This window comes from Nilaparvata lugens, chromosome 2, assembly GCF_014356525.2.
Source record: "Nilaparvata lugens isolate BPH chromosome 2, ASM1435652v1, whole genome shotgun sequence".
Classification (NCBI taxonomy): Eukaryota; Metazoa; Arthropoda; class Insecta; order Hemiptera; family Delphacidae; genus Nilaparvata; species Nilaparvata lugens.
In genome coordinates, this window is record NC_052505.1 from 82,185,958 (window position 1) to 82,208,165 (window position 22,208).

The 22,208-nt window shown below is 31.3% G+C and overlaps 1 protein-coding gene across 1 annotated transcript in view; it reads right to left on the reverse strand.

Annotated features, from left to right (window-relative positions):
- Positions 1 to 313: 313 nt before the first annotated feature.
- The window catches only part of LOC111064449, a 22,425-nt gene continuing 530 nt past the window's right edge, over positions 314 to 22,208 (reverse strand). The window contains exons 2-9 of the mRNA XM_039420219.1: positions 21,049 to 21,153; positions 16,936 to 17,271; positions 14,509 to 14,628; positions 13,363 to 13,476; positions 10,240 to 10,621; positions 7,636 to 7,764; positions 6,526 to 6,639; positions 314 to 2,843 (exon numbers count right to left, since the gene is read on the reverse strand). Coding sequence (XP_039276153.1) covers positions 10,269 to 10,621; positions 13,363 to 13,476; positions 14,509 to 14,628; positions 16,936 to 17,271; positions 21,049 to 21,153 — 1,028 coding nt within the window. The 3' untranslated portion in view covers positions 314 to 2,843; positions 6,526 to 6,639; positions 7,636 to 7,764; positions 10,240 to 10,268. The remainder of the gene's footprint in view (positions 2,844 to 6,525; positions 6,640 to 7,635; positions 7,765 to 10,239; positions 10,622 to 13,362; positions 13,477 to 14,508; positions 14,629 to 16,935; positions 17,272 to 21,048; positions 21,154 to 22,208) is intronic.

Here is a 22,208-nt window from a genome sequence, read left to right on the forward strand (position 1 = left end):
AAGTTAATTGAAGATATCAAAATATTTGGTAAGAATCTGAAGGAATATTTGGTGAGCTTATCTCTGTTTGTTTGTAGGAGTTTGACAACAGCAATCATTGATTTATTTTGAATTTTATTCGTGTACCAACTATAGTAAGTTAAGACTTATATGTAATTTCAAACTGACGCTATTCATATGTATTTGGACATGTCTGATGAATAAAGATTTTTCTATTCTATTCTATTCTATTGAAAACAATGCGGAGTTCATTGTTCTGTTAATTGATGATAGTTTAAGTACAGTACTATTGGTGATATAAAATAACAAAATGTTCCCACTCGAAAGTGAATTTTATTGTTTTTTAACACTCACACATATCAATATTTAACTATTATCAACAAATTGAAGAAACTCAACAAAAATCCTAATAACAATATGATAAAATAAGAATAAATTTAAAATGATACAATCAATGACTCATGTTGGGTGAGAGACTGTTTTTCGTAGAATAAGCCTATCTAAAAAGCACTTGAATAATAAAAATATATAACATGAAAAAATATTGAGAATGAAAAATAAAAAAAACAGCATAGGATCGACATTAAAGTATAGGCTGTTTCGTGGTATTTAGGCCTACTGTTGATGAACTTTTAGACAAACTTCAGGCTACATTATAATGATAATACAAGCAACTGTGAGTTCTATTAAGGCAACTTGCAGTACGGTACCCACATTCTGATTTCAAAGCATAGCCATTATAATCTTGTGTAGATATAAGGATTCTCATTTGACGAGTCTCATTAAACTTACGTTATAACAATATTATAATTATTTTACAAGAAAATGGAAATCTGGAGAAATTAAAACCACCCTATTTTCTAATTTCAAGTACAGAATCTGGAATACCTATGCTTATCCATTATTGTCTAATGTTTATATTATGTTATTATCTATTACTCAATTGAATAAGTAAGTAGATATTTATTCAATGACAAGTACATTGATACAGAATAACAATAATAAAATATTGAGTTCAACAAAACAAAAATGCGTAGTGTACAGTCAATGAATACAATACTGTTTGCTAAAGAGTGAACGTTGTCTGCAAACAGGAGCATATTTATCTCATAATTGAAAATAAAATCAGGAATTCGCTTAGCGTACACACATGGGATATTATAAACTGAAAATAATGCGAATAAAATAATAATGATACTAAATAATAATGATAATAAATATGAACAGTTCTTGCATCAATTATTAATATCGACGGATTGGGAATTGAATTTGAATAGATTTGGCATTCCTATTACCAGAAGGTAATTGCACAGTAATGTTGACAGTAATGTTGACAGTAATGTTGCACAGTAATGCACAGTAATATTGCACCTCATTGCACCGTAATGTTGCACCTCATTGCACAGTAATGTTGACTCCTCAAAATGTAGTGTCTCAAAATAAAAACTTTTCGATAGTATTAAATTGATAGTTATTAGAATTCGTTGTATGCAAGAATAATTGGATGACATTTTTATTCTCAGTCGTACCGGTACGTTATCTGTAAAATTTATCAGCTTCTTGAAATTATCTTCTTCATATAATCATAAAACCTATAATAATAAAATATTGGATGAAATTCTCATTCTCAGTACGTTATCTTACACATTTTATCAGCTTCTTTAAATTATCTTCTTCATATAATCATAAAACCTATTAATAATAAAATATTGGATGGCATTTTTATTCTCAGTCCTACGTTATCTCAAAAATCTATCAGCTTCTTGAAATTATCTTCTTCAAATAATCACAAAAACTATGAATAATAAAATATCGGATGAAAAAAATGATAACTACAAAAAGGTACCGGTAAAGACAAAGCATTTCTGTTTGAGATGTTGACTAGGGTAACAGAGAAATATTATCAATGATATGTGTAATGAAATCTTATGAGAAATTTATTGCAGAAGAATGGAGAAAACAATTACTAGGTACCTACTTATTTTGCAAAGAAAATACGTTAATGGGTACGGCTCAGTATTCTGCCTATATGTAATATCATAGAGAAACGATAGCATAAGTAGATATCCCATGGTATAGGGCGTTTATGTCGCAACTTTTACTGTTATCCCAAGCCGATAGTTCACGTAGTTCTTTCCTATGCAGCTGTGTGACGCTGGTAGTCTCTCACTACGGAATTGTTCCGTCCATACACTATCGCCCCATCAAAACAGTGAAAATTGACAATAGTCGACAGTAATCGGCTTGAGATAACAGTAAAAGTTGCGACATAAATTCCCTATACCATGGGATATCTACTTACACTATTGTTTCTCTATGGTAATATTTAATTCTAAAATTTGGTCTAGTTATGCTACAGAACAATAATGCATTCAATGACACTGAATCTAAGAATGATGACGGTTTAAAGTTCGGGATTCAGTAGAAAATACTCTTCAATCCTGAATTGATCAAACCAAGAATTCCTCCAGAGCTGGGAGTCTCCTGAACTTGCTTCTTAGTGGGCACAGTGTCTTTCAGAGTTCCCCACTCTCTCTTGTCGTCATCAGTCGCCTTCTCAAAACTAATTCTCAAAACATCGGCTCCCTCTCCACCTTTTTTCAGCAATACTTCCTTGCTAGTACTGCATGACAACACCTCCAATCTGCGTATGGCTGCTGAAAGATGATACGATCCGTACTGTGAGACTTCCTTGTGCGAGTTGAACACCATCATCTTGCACGATTTGAAATGGCTTTCATTTGAAAGATTTTCGTCTGTCAGCAAATCGTCCAAATCAATGCATTCCTTCAGATCGGGAAATCCAAGGATTGGGAAACACTGCCTACTAGGACCTGGAAATTCTGGAAAATTTAAAGAAAATGTCATGGGTAATCCTAGTTTCAAGTTATTATTCCGTTATAAAATCGAGAAAAAATTTGCAGATACAAATGCAATTTTGAGTAAATTTTTGTGGAGTAATTTTTTGTAAGTACAGCATTTCATGAAATCACTTCACTTGCATGGACTACTAGTTGTTTTTAAATGTTTTAAATCTTTTAAATAAAAGGGTAATTCATGTTTTATATTGTTCTTATTAATAATTTTAGTATTTTATGGATATTCTCTATATGGAAGCTCAATTCGAAGAGACTCCAAGCGAAAACAGGCTCATTGCATACTTGTTAGTATTTTTTCAAAAGCATTCTGATAACTGTCAAAATATTTAAGTTATATCCAATAAACGATCATCTTTATTATCATGATTATATTATATAAAGTGAAAAATAGCTCAAGTAATTTAGAATATTTTATAACAGTCACTATATTATGAAAAGTTCATTTTAATAATTATAAATGTATTGTTGATTATCCATCTTGTTTTCACTATTATTATTACTGTCGTATTCAAATATAACTTTAAAGTTCAAAAACGACCCATTTGAAATATACAAGTACTCCAAACAAGCCAAACAATATTCTCAATGATCAAATCAACTTTTCTTCCCACACCCTGTTCGACAAACTCATTTAAATCCTCCTCCATCAACCGCCAAAACTCCCCTCCACCCCCACTCTGACCAAATACTCATCTTCATAACCTTAAATACTTTAGTTTCTGTCGGGCTTGAGAATGTGCAATACCAGCACGAAACGGTCGTCGCTACACCAAAGAATGTGCTGAGTGTTTTTTTCACTTTAAAGTTATATAAGAATACAATAGTAATTATCAATTATTAAACCTTTTATGAATGATGATGATATTCTGGAATTCCTCTATAATTGAATGAAAAAGACTAAGAAATTGTCAAAAAACCACTGATTTATTGATAATTAGAAAGACCGGTTTCGGTTATTAAACCATTGTCAATCTCTGATAAACAGAAACTTTCTGTTTATCAGAGATTGACAATGGTGTAATAACCGAAGCCGGTCTTTCTAATTATCAATAAACCAGTGGTTTTTTGACAATTTCTTAGTCTTTTTCATTCAATATGAATAATTACCACAATATCAGCTTCTCAACTACACAAAAAGTCCTCTATAATTGATAAAACACAGTTTCAATTTTGTCACATCCACGGTTAGTTATTTATTTATTTGATCATTCAGAGTTACACAACTTACAAAAAAGTACATTTTTATTATATTTGTATTAGACTGCAGTTCTGTGTTGAAACGCACATCTACAGATGAATATGTGTTGCTTTCATCATACCTTGTTCATCATGAGACCGCAATCCTGATGTGTACGGTACAAAGTCAGATGAATGTGGATGTAACAAAAATGGATTTGTGTTTTTATTGCATTATCAATTATAGAATACTCACAGTGACGAATCATAAAAAATAAATTATTTGTTAGAGCAGGTTTAAACAGGATAAATAATTAATGAAAGCAATAAATGGTATATTCTGTAAAGTACTGAGAATAAATTCCATTATAGGTTGGAAAATTTAAAAAAAAAATTATTTTGTTAATCAAACAATATTAGAATTGAAGGTGATGGTTTCTTGATTCATTCCGAGCTGCTTTGTATTATAACACACTTTGTTTATGTATTTGAACACGACATGCAGTCAATTATATACTGCATGTCGTGTTCAAATCCATTAACAAACTGTGTTAATATTAGAATCACAAAAAAATAGTGAACATTAGAATGAAATCCATCCAAGAAACATATTATATCCTACACTATTAAACGAGCAACTTCTGTTTTTATGTTTAGGCTATATGTTTAGATGTTTGGATGTTTTTTAGATGTTTATTTATGTTTGTATTTCACCGGATCTCGAAAACGGCTCTCAAGAAATTCAGAAAATAGTAGGTTTATAATATCAAAATTCGATTGAACTAGGTCTCATCCCTTGGAAAACTCGCTGAAGGACAATCGCTAAAAGGATAATTCATAATTAATAGTCATCCTTGGAAGAACAGCTGAAATAATTATTACTTCGTCGTCTGTTGGTGATGGAAGTGAGTGAGCGAGTTCATGTGTGGTGGACTGTGTCAAAATTATGACTCAGCTGTTGAACTGATCATTCAATCAGGTACTTAGTGCCGGTTGCAAAAAAGCCGGGTTATTTTCAATCCTGATTAATTCCAGTACGTCCATCTTTTTGAAATGGTCGCTTCTTTGATTTGGTTCACGTGGAGTTGATCAGGATTAAAATCTAACCGTCTTTTGTGCAACTGGGCCTTTGTGAGGGAAATTTTTGCCTTCCCTTTGGGAATTAATCTCAATTTACTGTGATTAGATAGAACATTTCTGTATGAATGTTATTATAATTTCTTCTTTCGTAATACATTTTTCATGCTTTTGTACTCCAGAGCGAAGCTTCGGTCCCCGATATTAGATATAGAATTAAATAAGAAATATTCCAGTGATGAAATTTAAACAATAGGCCTAGGCTATGTTGTATTTTTCCTTAATAGTTTTTTTACACAAAACTTCATGCTCATGTCCATGTTCTTGACATATCCATATTATGTTTTTGTCATGTTCTTGACACATCCAAAAATAATAATTGACAAAAAAGCTTCTTCGTCATCAACAAGAGGCTTTTTCAAAATTTCATTTCTGGCTTACTGTAGATAGCTGTTTACTCATAATAAACAAATGTCACGGATCGTTCAATCATCCTCATTATGTACATAAACATTACTACTAAGTTTTTCTAAAAGAAAAAATTTCCATGCCCATGCATGAGAAGAATTACTTTAAAAAATAAAAAATAAATGTTCGATTTATTAACAGAAGCTGTAGATATGAACTACAAAATTTTGTTTTTCTCTCTCCCATGAATAATGGTATAGCCTAACTATTTTTGGATAACTGATGAAACTTCCAATAACGGAGCAGATTACTTAAGAACATATTAAACATTCAAAGTCTTGATTTGAAAACTATGAGAACATAATATACCTATCCGGATACATTATTGTCAGTGTCACTGTTATATTTTTCATTATCATCATCAAACTGTATAATTTATTCAAAATTAGGACTCAACATGAGAAACTGATGGAATAAGCAGTACCGTACTTACGAAATGTCAAACTATAGGTACAATAAAATAAGAATTGGATGAAACAAATTTAATCATAATAGAGTTCGAGAAACTTGGTTGGAAATGTATGAATTTGGACGTATTCTGGTCATCAAATATAGAATCAATTCTGATGAAAAGTATAATCATTTTCTCTTTGATTGTTAACTATCACTGTGGGAAGGCATACTATGATATTAAGTTATTGATTCTTTGATTTTTCTCATTAATGCTTTCTCATAAAAATGACAAATGTATTGCCAGCAGGTCTGATATTCATTAATTGATAGCCTGCAACTCATAAAAAAGTTACCGGTAATGCAAAACCCTTAATCATTATAGACTATCAATTAGGCATACTTGAAAGAAGATACCGTTACCGTATTAATTATATGAGCAGTATTGGATTCAATACCGTATAATTCAGCCTACATCAACTTGTGACTTTAGGATATTCAAGGAATAACAACAATGATATAATGATATTTTTACCTGGGAAATTGAGAGAAATAACTTCTGCATTATCAACGGTGAGTGATACATTGTAGAGATATTCATTCTCACCTCCTTGGATCAAACGCCTCATACTTTTAACAAGGAGAGCACCTGGAAATTTATGAATCAAACAATTTATGTTCAAGCTGAAAATTGAAATAAATATGTACCGTATCTAATCATTTTTGGTAAACCTTTATATTAAATTAATGTTAGGCACACTGTAACTGCGTCAGGCGCGGATCCAGCGTCCAATTGGTGTTTAAGAAAATTAAAAAGTTTAAAAAAGAGTGCAGAAATGAGTATCATGACCTTGGAATCTGAATAAACAAATCCAGAATATGACACTGAAAGTGGGGAGGTTATTGAATATTGGATTACACATTATTGGTTTTATATGAGCCCATGTGAGGAATCAAAAAGTTGGACAGGATATTAAATATAAAACTCATTTTGCTTAGGTATATTATTGACTTCAATGATTTCCAGAATACCCAAACCTTTTTGTGAGAATATTCCTTGGATTAACAGACTGTTGTCAGATTCTTTCAATCGAAAGTCGACATTTTGAATCAAATCTTGAGAGAATTTTGGAATAAGAGTTCTTAAAATATTCTGTAAGTGTAGGTACTAAAAATCACTATTTCATAACTAAGCTATGCAACCATATTAGTCTATAATTTACTATTATCAGAATATAAAGCATATATAAGCCTTATAGAGCTTTATATGTTTTTCTCATCCTCACAGTTGATAGATAAATAACTAAATATCTTTAGTTGATCTGGATAAACACAAGTGTAAGTAAAATAAACCTCATTAATATGAGATGATGTTCCACTCATTATAAAAGTTGAGCTGTTACCCATTTTTGATTACGGTAGGCTAAGTTAATTCCCGAATTCGTAGTGAATTTCACATTGTAGCCTATTTAGAATATTATGAAGATTACTTTTTATTGCTTGTTTGCATGGATTTTGGAAATAAAATATATTCATTTTCAAATTCCATCTCAATTCTACTAGGCTACGGTATCTATTCCAATCATTTTTATTTTGTATAATATAATATGAGGATAGATGGCCTTCTAATTTTCTCATAACTTACCAGTATGTTTCTGATTGTCATCCAATGTGACTTTTCCAGAGCAAGTTAGAGCATAATGATCATTGGCGGATCCCAAGTAGGTCAGCTCACATGTCATTTTCTCGAAGTCAGTTTTCAGATAAATTGCACCTAAAAAGTCATATCAATCAATTAAGGAAGCAATTATTTACATTTCATATGAATTTAATCAATTAGGCTGCTCAGCAATAATGTATTAATGTAGATTTATACATTATGTAGAATAGATCTAGTATTATAGATAACGTAGAAATTGGAAATGGTCAATAGTAGTGTACGGCAAGAATGAAAAGAGTTAAGCTGGGTTTAAATCAAAGTTATTAACAAAATGTTAATAGCTTAATCCTCATAGATTCTATTGTATAGAACGGAAGTTGACAAACACACATGTTCATCATGTGTATGATAAGTTAATGTTCAATCTAATATAATCTATAAGGATTGAGTTATTAACATTTTGTTACAGTAATAACTTTGGTCTAAACGCAGCTTTAGTGTTTTTAGGCTACAGTTAAAGAAATAGGTTATTACACAGAACAAAACTGTCTATCATACTATATTTACATTTACATTTATCACATTCCTTAATCACAACATCAAATTAATGATTGGGAGAGAATCAACAGGATAAACCCAAAACTGTTCCTCTCCCTAATTTTGATAAAAATAGTCCAATGAGGTTATGAAAACACTTTTATAAAGATCACAAAAATTACTGTCCAAATATACATTATACTAAAAATTTTGTATCTCGGTTTATCAGAAAGATGAAACAAATTATTATTACACTTGAAAATGCATTAATATTAATAATAATTATATATTCATTTATATATTATTTATTGCTGCCTTATATTCATTTATGAGTTGAAAATAGACATTATCAAATAATACAAAAACAAGAGATTTTTTATGAATAATCTGATTTATTATCTTAGTATATTTCTTAGTAGAACATTAGGAAAAGAGAATAAAGTTTGAAATTGTGATTATTTATTATAATGGTAAGTATTAATATTCTTATCAGAGACAACAACTAAATCTATGCTGAATCATAAGAATTAAGCTTGAATATTGGAAAAATAGAATTCCGTTTCTGTATATCTTTCCAACATAAAAATAAACGGAAGACGCTTATTGAAAAAAATCAAAATTAATTTTTCTGGTACAATGTCATCCATCAAAGTTGCTGATGCAAGAAAGGTGATGAATTATATAATCAAGAATATGGAATGAATAGTGAGAATAAATTCAATCAAAAATCTTGAAATAGAGATTAGAGATGACATATTCATTCATTCAAGCGAACAAATACTTATTGATAAAAGCAAAAAAAAAAATAATAAAAATCAGGCTATTGCCCAAAACTTATATTTCTCAACTTTGTCATCAATAGTAGAAATATTTTTTGACTTGCTGGTAGCCTATTATTTAAGGTCATGATATGGTATTCAATCAATATTATTATTTATTGATGTACCGTACCTAGTTATTTAGGCTATTCTATTTACATTTATAATACAAAAATCAAATATATGATCAGAAAATGACTACAGGACTAGCCCAAATAAACTGCTTGTTCCCTTTCCGAATTTTGATAGAAGGTAACTTATGTCTAAAACAGCTAGTTATCCATCACGATCTGCTAATTATTGAATCACCTTTTGTTATTGAATAGGAGACTTATAGTGAGGTCCACGTTGTAATGGAAGTGTTTGATTAGCAATGGTATTGCTATCCTTGTCTATCATTCAACAAAACGGATAGCGCTATCTCTTCTCGCTTTGCTCTGTTGCCAGATCGTCTTTCATCAATGTAGAATTAATAATCAATTAAAAAAATATTTCATCTTAATTTATGAAAATTCATTATGAAATTATTATTGAAAAAATATTATTTCTTGCTCAATAAAATATAATTGATTATTTTAAACGAGAATGAACAGTTAATATTACCATAAACCTATATCAGCTACCGTCTATAGAAGGCATTGACAAGACAGAGGTTCGGCAACGTTTTTCTCCTATCTTCACTGCCATTATAACGTGGAAATCACTACAGTCAAATTTCTTCAATAAAAAATTAAGTTATTAGCCTATTATTTATAACTTATCACATTACTCTTAGGGTCGTTTGCACAGTGACATTTTAAACTAAATTTTCATTTCAAACTGGATTAAATCCGTATCAAGTCTAGTTTGTTATAATGTGTTCCATTTTGAGTTTGAGCCACCAGCTGATTGAATCGAGTTGAAGCTTTGACTGTGCAAACGGCCCTTAGAGCTAACTTATTCACATGACAGCGACTTACGCTCGGTTGTCGCGCGGTTGGCAAATCGCTCGATTTGCCAGTCTCGTACACATGACAGCGATTCATGAGCGATTTGCCCTCGGTTAAGTCTGAGATTACAACCGCCGCGATTCGCTGGCGACTACTAAAACCGAGCGATGCATGTGTACGGCGCCATATGTGTTTCCCCTATACCTGGCAACCGCTCGGTTTTTCAACCGCGCGACAACCGAACGTAAATCGCTGTCATGTGAACAGGCTCTTAGAAATGATTAGAAATACGAATTTTTCATTACCTCCGTATGGTGGATGCTGATTCTGGCTATCAACTGTCGCAATTGGGGCTGCTACCTGTTTTTTTTGGTTTACTGCTCTCCGTAGCACTAGAATTGACAAATACCCTCGCGATGGCCATCACAAAGCTACCAGTCGTTTTGATGATGTCATTCTCAGTACTGTCACAAGAAATTGCGGATGATTTGCCGATGACATCGCTTAGGGCTGGTATGCCTTCCCACTCAGTGTGACTCTTGGAGCTGACTGTTAACAGTGCGCACGATTTGAAAATACTATCATCGGCGAATCCGCTATTCATACTCAAAATTGAGAGATCGACGCACATCTTGAAGCCAGGAAATGCACCAATGTCAAAACATTTGGTGCCCGGAAGTAACAAACCTGTTGAAAAATTACAGATTTATTATAGAATAGATAGAATGAAATAGGTGTTTTCCTCCACCTAGGTACTGTCTAAAGTACTTACTTTACTCCCTGAAACATAATACTCAAGTGTCACTTTTTCGCTCTCGGTAGTAAAAAACAGAAAAAATTCCTAGGGAGGAAAAGTGACTCCATTTAAATAACATGGGAAGCATCTCTATTTTAAAAACGTACATTGTAATCAAATACCTTAAAGAGATATAGACCCACAATACCTATGCCTTCCCAATGATAACTCTTACTTGGAATTGAAGGCCGACATTGGGGTATTTTAGCACGAGATATTATATTTATATATTTGTAATATTATAGATTTACAAAGGCATTGGTATGTAATAATCTTATAGGTTGCCCCCTCAATGACCGATTTCAATTCCAAGTACAACACTAGCGCAGCATGTGAGTCTATGCATCTTTAAGGACTTTGATTGTAATAGGTAAGAAGGTTTAAGCTCAGATGAGGAATCATATAGAGTAGTCAGTCATTGAGCCAATTCAATACCCCAACCAGATTTGATCAACATATGAAATATATGTTAGTAAGATAAAATTATTACAAACTTCATATCACTATACTAAAAAAATGTATAAATAATTCTTTATATTCCATGCTATTCAAAATACCAGCCAACGAATATTCCTTATTAACTAATCAAATTTTAAACGGGAACTTCATCATAGCTGTAGTTGTGGCGGCCATTGTTGTTACAACTTTTGCCGACAATAGCGCATAGCGCTGTCGGCGGAGAACTGTGATTACAAGCCAGCTGTTTCTGTTTACTTTTTAGGTTATGTTGTAACACATTGTTCGGTCACGTACGTTTTTAAAATTATTTTTGCAGTTTTTATAAAAATGTAGGTGGAGGAAAAATGTTGTGTATATCACGAGTGAAAAATGTTTTTTCTCCCTCAGGATAATTGTTGCCCTCGGCTTCGCCTCGGGCTTCAAACTTTTCCCTCAAAGAGAAAAAACAGCACTTTTCACTCTAGATATACAAATAACTATTATTTCATCATAAGACAATTTTCAAATACAATATAGTTACACTTTTTATAAATTAAATGACAATAGAAAGTACCATACAATAATTAAAATATTTTTATTATGGCAATACTATGATGGAAGTCTCTATAAACAGTAAATCACAAAAAATAGTCGTCACTTCATAGCAAGATTGTTGGCTATACTACAATAGTTCAACAAAACTTTCAGAATAAACAAAATTCTACCATTATAAAATCAAAAATAAGAATCAATCATTAAAATTTAAAAAAATAAATGAATCTTTTCAGACACAAAACTATTATAACTAGCCACTGTATCAAATTACATGAAAAAAAAAACAAACAATATAGACGAAATAAAATACTGACTTGCAAACTAAATAAAAGATCACTCGAGGGCAAGCAGGAGTCAGATATTTGAGTTAATTTTGAGAAATATTATTATCAATGATTATTAAATTTTTAAAATCATAATATCATTTCTGAGTGAGCTCTTAATGTGTTTTTTATGATCAATTATGATGTTTTTTTTTCAACAAAATGTATTATGATGTTCTACCATAACATATCATATTCAAATTTAAATGTTATTTCATTGCATTTGATTGGTTGATCAGTTGGTCACAATTAAGATAATAACAATTCCAAATTTTGATTGTTATGAATGGTATCCCATTCAACAGCAGCTATAAATAACCTTATATCAACAGTATAGACGTATACGATAAGCTAATAGGCAGGTAACTATTCAGGAAAATCTAAAGGAGTAAAATTTCAACAACTGAACAGTGAATTATGACAATGGTCTACTGAAATGTATAACATTCAAATTTATATTATGATATTATTGTAGTTGATTGATTGATCAGTTTGTTACAATAAAGATAATACCAATCAATTCTAAATATATGATTTTTATGAATGGTACCTTACTCAACAGCCGTATATTATTTTATCACACAGTGTATAGACATGGACTTTTAGCTAAAAGGCAGGTGAACTATATCCAGGAAAATTCAAAAAAGTGAGAGATCAACAACTTAGCAACCAGTGACCCAATGTACCTAAAATGTATTCTAGGTACCTTGCAGTGACCTAGGCATATAGAATATGTATGTTAAAGTTGTATATTAGAGACATACAGTGTTTCCTTTTTAGAAAGTAAATATTTTTTTATATAGGAGCAATAGACCTATCACTAAACGGAATAATTTCGGTTATATGATTACGTTTATACACAATGAATAATAATGTATTTTGTATCATTTCTTTGAGAATACTCGCTTTTCTCTATAGAATTAAGAATTTTTCTATAGACTACTAGAATTATTGGAACTTGATAAAAGCAACCAAGTTTTTTTTTATTTTACTTAATCACATGTAGGTACTATCTTTATAATATATTTTCTCTTTTCACAATATTTACTTATTTTACTTGATTGGCTCAAACTAATCAGAGCCAATAAAAAAGGTACCTACATGATTGAGTTTCTATCTGAAAATTTAAATTCTATGAGGTTTTCTTGTATATGATTGAATAATTTCCAACAACACAAAAGTTTAGTTAGCTACCTACATATATCGAAGAAAATCGCTTACTCCTCTATTTGTAGCTTTCATGAGTGAGGAATTAATCAAAAAACTTTTTAAAAAATTTTGAATTTACTCGTGTGTAGTTTACTCATTTTCCATACCTTTAGTATCTGTGTAACCAATGGTATCATCATCCACTTTGATCTTCATTCCAAAAGTGACATCTGCATCGTCTTTATCCTTAGATAATTTCTTTGCTTCGAGAATTACACATCCTGTAAAACAGTAGAATAATTATCCGATTGCAATAACATCTATCATCAGTGATCGAAGGGAAAATCCTTTTACTATCCTTTTATTATTATTCTATAATATGTGGCAAAGAAAAATCCTTCAAATCAATTATCTTAGAAACATTGCTTCTATCTACAAATAATAATTAAAATGATGCACTCTGCCGTATAAATCTGACAATGAGAAGTAGGCCTATGTTCATTTCACTATTCTACTGAATATAGTCTCCAAGAATAAGGATTTGAATCATACAGATTCAAAATTAGAGGTATTGGATTTGATGTTATCCACTAATTCATAAGTTGATTTATATTTGAATTATAATTCAAATTATATCTCAAATAGACAGAAGAAAGTTTTATACCATAATTTTATGAATCAGTTGATGTAATCTTCATTGACATTGGATTAAACAAAATCAAAAAAGAAAAAAAGAAAAATTTACACTGTTTTCACAAATGTTGTGGAACTTCTCCATGATGAGGTGAAAAAGTAGTTGAACATATATTGTCAAATCCACAAAAATTAAGTTTATTTAAAAACCATACTCGAGTTTCAACGCCAAAGGCTACTTGGCATCATCTTCAGTTTAAAATGGCATTGTTCTCCACTGAAGATGATGCCAAGTATGGCGTTGGAACTCGAGTATGGGTTTTGAATAAACTTAATTTTTGTGGATTACTTTTTCACCTCATCAGAAAAAAATATGAATGAATATTGGAAAAGAGAAACGCCCAATAGGCCTATCCAATCAGCATAATTTCATTTTCTTCTGGACTTCTAAAGTCCATTTTTAAATTGATAGGTACCTTAAAAAACAGGAAATATTTCCTCACTTGTATTTGTAATTGTATTGAAAACAATATTGTAGCTTTACTCAGTTTTTATAGATTCTCTCACAGGAGATGAATAAATGACTGGACTATGCTGAACATATTAATTATTCCAATATTAAATAACTTATAATCTAACATGTAACTTGAAGTGAATGTTAAAGATACGATCAATATCACCTTTTGGTTTTTTCTCCAAGCCAGGTATTTTTATATTCCCACAGCAGGAAACTGAATATGTAGAATCTTGCTTGATATCACAAACCATGTCTTCAGTGACACTCTTCACGAAAAGCGATGCTGTAAATTTCAGGTTATACCATGAGAAATAATAAAATATTGGATAATATAATCTTCAAATTTTTATTCATGGAGACAACAGGTAAAAACCCCATTTTGCCTCCTCTACACTATACAATAATTTCCAACATAATACAATTCTAAATAAAAAGGAGATAGAAAATATGAGAAAATAGCCAATTATAAAATTATGAATGTTGTATTAGCACTGGAGGCATAAATATTATTCATCTTGGAAAAGTATAATTGATTAATTCATCAAGAGTAGTAGACTCTTTCAATTTCAATAAGATTCAATTTCCATCTTTTATCAGAGATGGAAAACATGTGATTTGCTCCCAGATAGGCTATAAAATAGTTGAATATATATGCATTGTCTTAATACAAATGCAGTAACTCAATGTAACTAGAATGTCATTTTAAAATACAATTATTCTAGGTACATCTTGTAGTAACTTATCACTATTAGCTGTAGTTGTACAGTTGGAAAAAGTGAGCCTATTGGTTTTTCCATAACAGTATTCTCAAAAATTAATGAGTAATTCATTCAATGATCTACATACGCATCAATAAGATGATATTTATTTCTAAAACATTATTATTTTGGTGACTCCCACGCACAACATTGCAACAGTTCATGAGGTCTATGATTTATTGTGAAGCTATTATTTTATAGCCTATAATATAATATCAGTATGAAACATACAATAATCAAAGATTGACTCTATTCTATTGATACCTTTTTCAGATGCAATAATCTGTCCTTAATAGTCGTGAATAAGAATGGTTGGAATATTAAAGAGTATCAATCAATTCATTGTCCAATTTCTGGTCTAATATTTATTTATTTATTATTCTTAGACGATAGAAACAATGCAGGTAAAAACAACAGGCATTCGCCCAAAACTGCTTTCAAATAAATTAAAATAAAGTATAAATTTGCTCAAAACCAATTATTTGGAATACACAGTCTAGAGGTATTATTACAAAAGGGCTTAATTTTTGTAGAGTATGCCCATATATATATATATATATATATATATATATTATATATATATATATATTATATATATATATATATATATATATAATATATATATATATATATATATATATGTGTGTGTGTGTTTTCCTATCAACGTGAGCTTGGATGATGGTATCACACATAGGAAACTATAAAATGTAAGACAGGATGATTGAAAATATTAGAAATCTATCATTTTCTATCCAGATCATTCTCATTTTATTATCCAGTATTCTATCTTATTATTTTATCTTCCAATGTTATTACATTAGTGTCATTTTAATTGTAATAGATGAATAAATAAATAGAAATGCTGCTGTAATAAATAGCTTTATCACTTTTGTAGCTGTAATAAATAGCTTTTTTGTGAAAATGGAATGGAGAAGAATTAAAAGAGAATATATCTCTATGAGAATAATTATCAGGGATATCGCTTCAAATTGTTACACAAGGATATTCTCGTGTAACAACAGTTTGAAGCGATATTCCTGATGATTCTCATAGAGATAATATTATATATTCTTCATTCATTATTCTTCAAAACCAGTAGAAATTTTGGAATATCAACTTTACCCTACAAATGTGATAGTAAATAGAGCGGTTGTGGTCCGTTTCATGGTAAGGAACGTGCGCAACCGCTGGCTACACGCAGTACGCATGCAAAAAGGAATAGACTGTAAGCTACTGCATAACTCGTTCGGTTTCACATGAAGTCTCTATTTTCATCAACATAATTGTAGGTGTAGGCTATGCCCCTACCTCCGTAAACAAAGCCATAGTGCATTCTGGTGACGTCAGCACAGGTAGGGCTCCTACACCAATAAAAATTTGTTGGTTTCAACTGATCTATATGATGAGCTAGTGTTTTTATTGGTGTAGGAGCCCTACCTGTGCTGACGTCACCAGAATGCACTATGACTTGTTTACGGAGGTAGTGGCAATGCTCTTCAAATTGTAGATTTTCTGTTGTGCAAATATGCGAGTGTTTAGACGGTGTTACCTGTGCTGATGTCACCAGAATGCACTATGATGGCTTTGTTTACGGAGGTAGGGGCATAGCCTACACAATCTACCTGACGTCAGCACAGGTAGGGCTCCTACACCAATAAAAATTTGTTGGTTTCAACTGATCTATATGAGCTAGTGTTTTTATTGGTGTAGGAGCCCTACCTGTGCTGACGTCACTAGAATGCACTATGACTTTGTTTACGGAGGTAGTGGCAATGCTCTTCAAATTATAGATTTTCTGTTGTGCAAATATGCGAGTGTTTAGACGGTGTTACCTTGAACTCCCTCTTTGGTATGGACTTTAGTGCTCGGTTCCTCCTCAATTGTGGACAGGTAAATCCTCATGATAGTGGCAAACTTGTTGGTGCTTTTCTCTAGCAGTTGACTCTTCTCAGTGTCGCACGGCAGATACTCCGTCTTTATCTCCAAGTCCTGCACATCGGGTGCGGTCTCCCAAGACCGGCGGAACTTGGAGCTGATGATCATCAGTGCGCAGGTGTTGAATGCACTCTCGTTGGCCTCGCCATTGTCCAAGACGACCAGTGTGAAGTCAGCGCACAGCTTGCTGCCTCCACCGACATCGAAGCAGCTGTTCGATGGTGGAGCAACACCTGCAATTCAATTTCAATTCAATTTATTTCCATCAAAAAAATACATCAATAAAACATTTACATCACAATTCAATAACAAATATTTTCAGGAAATAAATATTCCCCCACATAGACTATTGGTCCGTGTGTGGGGGAAGAATTCCTATCTATAATAACTGTAAAATAAGAAATTCTGCAGAATTCTACCTTAATATTATTCTCACTTAACTATTACAATATTGGGAATATGTTATATAAAGAAAAATAAATATAAATTATCAATAGTTTTTTAATAAGCAGAGCATGATGTCGTGGGTTTCTTTTATTAAAGACTTAGTAGGTATGTTGGAGTACCTATCTCCTAAAGTTTTTAAATTACCTATTATAATGTTCAGAGTGCTGCATCACAGTACCAGAGTTAACAGAGTTTGAATCAGAATCTACATATAGGGCGAGTTTATGAGGGCTTCTGATGGCTTCTGAAATTAAACAGTTTCTATTATTTTGTTCTTGAGCAAGTACGCATACAAAATTATAGGAGTTGCCATTCTAATCAAATCTAATAACGGGGGACCGAGCTCCGCTCTGGAGTACAAAAGCATATACAATTTATTACGAGAGAAGAAATTATAATATATTTATAGATCATTCAAAAAGGCTCTATCTAATCACAGTAGATTAAGATTAATTCCAAGAGAAATGTAACAAGTTCTCTCACATAAGCATATTAAATTTTAATCTAAATCAGAGAAGACCATTTCAAAATGATAGCTTATCAGATTGGTTCCACTGGAATTAATCAGGATTAAAATTTAACCGGCTCTTGTACAACCAGCATTAGGTACCCGATTGAATGATTAGCCTACAAAAGTTCAACAGCTGACGAGTCATAATTTTGTCTTAATAATAATTTTGAATTGATCAGTTCCACACACATACACTCGCTCACTCATTTCCATCATCAACAGACGACGAAATTATCAGCTGTTTCTCCAAGGATGAATAAATCCTTTCAGTTTCCTTCAGGCGAGTTTTCCCAGGGATGAGACCCGGTGCAATCGAATTTTTATATTACAAACCTACTATGTTCTGAATTTCGTGAGAATCGTTAAAGCCGTTTTCGAGATTCGGTGAAATACAAACATATAAACATCTAAACTAATATAAACAGAAATTACTCGTTTAATAGTATAGGATACTTATAAAATTCTTAAGCTGCGTTTAACTTACACCAAAGTTGTTAATAACTTAATCCTTATATAGATTCTATTAGATTGAACAAAACTTATCATACACATGATGAACATGTGTTTGTCAAGATCCGTTTAATCTAATAGAATCTATAAGGATTAAGTTATCATCATTTGTTAATAACTTTGGTGTAAACGCAGCTTTAGCTCACTGATCTCGATTTCTAAAAAAACTACTATAGTGAGGTTGTAATGGCAGTGGAGAAAGATTGGAGAAAAACAAAGACCTTAAAGAGATCTTTAAGGTCTTTGGAGAAAAACGTTGCTGATCCTCTGTTATCAATGCCTGCTTCTATAGACGGTAGCTTATACAGTTTAGTTGATATAATATTAACGGCTCATTGTCGTTTGAAATAATCAATAATATCGGGACACCGAGCTTCGCTCGTTATTCTTATTTATTGATAAACGCACAGAACACAATTCTCTAAAATGATCGTGTTTCTATCTCACAGCTGGCTATACGTCATCTTATGAATTTCGGAGATGCGATATTTTGATTTTTCACATACTCACTCGTTCACTCACTTTTTTACTACCCACAGCTGTTTCAGCAAGATGAATTATCCTTTGAATGTCGTTCAGCGAGTTTTCCCAAGGATGAGACCTTGTGCAATCGAATCTTTACATCATAAACCTACTATGTTCCAAATTTCGTGAAAATCGTTAGAGAGCCGTTTTCGAGATCCGTTAAACATGAATAACCAGATATAAAAATAGCCAGATATATAAATACAGAAATTGCTCGCTTGATTTAATAGGATAATATTTTATCAAGCAAGAAATTATATTTTTTATTAATTTCATAATGAATTTTCATAATAAGGATAAAATATTTTATTATCAATTGTTAATTACACATTGTTCAAAGACGATCTGGCAACAGAGCAAAGCGAGAAAGAGATATCGCTATCCGCTTTATTGAATGATAGACAAGGATAGCAATACCATTGCTAATCAAACACTGCCATCATAACGTGGATCTCACTATAGATGGATTTCAACAAAACTTGGAATATAGCTTCCTTATCATAGGTCCTATACAGGTGCGCGCTCAATTAAATAATCTTTCCAACGATAATTTAACTTCAATTGAAGTTAAAGGGTTTTAAAAGTTAAATTTGAAGGGTTTAAAGTTCGTCTTCTAGCCTATATACTGGGTTTATTGTGAAACAGAGAACATTTTCATTTTTTTAATTGATTCTTGATAAAATCATGATGTATTGAGAGCTTTCGATCAATTCTCCATTTATCAAATCGATCAGTCCGACTCAAACCCAAACTTCTCTTTTCCCTCAAACCTGATAAGGCATTTTCAAATTTAAAAATCATTGATTTCCACTCTCAAATAGACTTACATGAGATAATTTGCTACACTAGAAACAGAGTAAATAATAATATACCGTAGCTTATAAATTTTTTATCTTCTAGTTTACCTTACCGTACTCATTATTGATACGCATATGCGCAATATATAATATACGGTACAGGGTATTTACGAACTCCTTACGCATATGCACAATATATAATATACAGGGTATTTACGAACTCCCTACCAATATTCTAGGGCATTATTCCTGGGTAAAAACATATCTAAGTATCATATTTAAATTGTCCGTAAGTCTTCAGTTACTCACACAGCGGCCATTTTACTTTTTTCACTTATCATTTTTTTCCAGTTAATGGTTGAACATAGGTACGAAATTGAAACTTTGCACAATCTTTTATGACAACTAGACAAAGCTACAAAAAATTATGATTATTCTCCAAATTCATAAAACAAAATGGCGGCCATTCAAAATTTTGTTCTTTAAATAACTGAGAAACCGTTGGTTTTACAAAAACTTTACTGAATCAACTTGTTTTAGTAAATTTAATTACCTATCGATTGATACCTGATTTTTCAAGATTGGACCAATATTAACAGAGATATGTCAGTTTTGGTGGTACCTAGATGACCACTGGAATTTTGGTACAATCCAAACCAAGGCATACTGATAGTCGCCTCAATAATACAACAATCTCTATTTGCATTGAAGTTAATAGTAAGCGAGTTTAGGTCATTTCAAACAATAAAATAACGTTCATTACTTAACCCTCCAAAGGTGGGTCACCAACCACTAAAGCTGTCGTATCTCAGTTAATATTAGTCCAATCTTGAAAAATCTGGTACCAATCGATAGACAATTAAATTTACTAAAACAAGTTATTCCAGTACCGTAAAGTTTATGTAAAACCAACGGTTTCTCAGTTATTTAAGAAACGAAATTTTTAATGGCCATCATTTTGTTTTATGAATTTGAAAAATTATCATCATTTTTTTAGCTTTGCCTAGTTATCATGAATGATTGTGCAAAGTTTCAATTTTGTTTGTTCAACCATTAAGTAAAAAAAAACATAGGTGAAAAAGCAAAATGGCCGCTGTGTAACTGATGAAGACTTCCGGACAATTTAAATATGATATTCAGTTATGTTTTTCAATGCCCTAGTGTATTGGTACGGTAGGGAGTTCGTAAACACCCTGTATATTATGTTGAATCATACTCACCAATTGACTGACGTGAGCCTATCAACTTATCGTCAACATTCAACTTGATCCTGAATAGGTAATCAATACTGTCAAAAACTTTCTGAGCTTCCAGTGACAGGCATCCTATAAAAATAATTGATTCACAATATTTATTGAAACATTACGGTAGTTGAATTTGATATTTTTCAACTTAAAATTCATTCAATCGAGTAAAAAAATGATATTTTTCTGTTGAAGAATTTTTTGTAATACATGACACAATAAGTCACAAATAACAATAATATTGTTATTAGGCCAACAACAACAGTGTTATACCAGATAGAGGGTAAGTTTTATTTGATTTTGAATTTGATAGGTAGTGATTATATAGCTATTCTTTGGAATATTAACAATTTATATACCAGAACAATATAGGAATTGAATGAATGAATTTTATCTGCCAAAAACAAAATACAAAAAAAGCTTACAAAAAATAATATAAGTATATATGCTACTGCACTTAAATCAAGATACATACATTTATTTAATTACATACAATAACGGAATGATATCCTTTCATTATTATAAATAATAGTTATAAAATGAAGATTCAATTTATGTTCACATGAATAAGTACAGTAAGTGAGGCAAAAACACGGCAAAAGGAAGATCTTCATGCGCCAGTGTGAGTCGTAAATCAGCTAATCAGGGATGTAATATATAAACTTGAATTTAGCGTATGAAGTGTTCGAAAATATACTTATAATAATATAAAGTTGATTATTGTATAAAGTGAACGATTGGAAATAATTCAAGTTCAGCCTTGCCTCTATGGCTCTTTTTCTGTGTTTATTATTTCGGAAATTATTAAGTGGAAGTTCACTTTCTAGTATATTTATGAATTTACTGCTAATGTAGTAAAGTTGCTTCTAGAGATGAGTTGGTGCTATATATATTTCATATTTTCTTGTGTATTAGGTCTAAGATTATAATTTATGTCATCGGCTAGAGGGAATTATGCTCGTATTTAAAACTGTAATTTGTTATGCAACTAAGATATAACTGTCTTATATTTTTAACATCAAATTCACTGAACATAATCTTACTATATAAGTTCTAGGTCTCTTTAAAATTGTCTTCATGATGAATTTTTGTATTAGAAAAAGGTTTTTAATATGGGTATGAAATGGTTTCTGAAC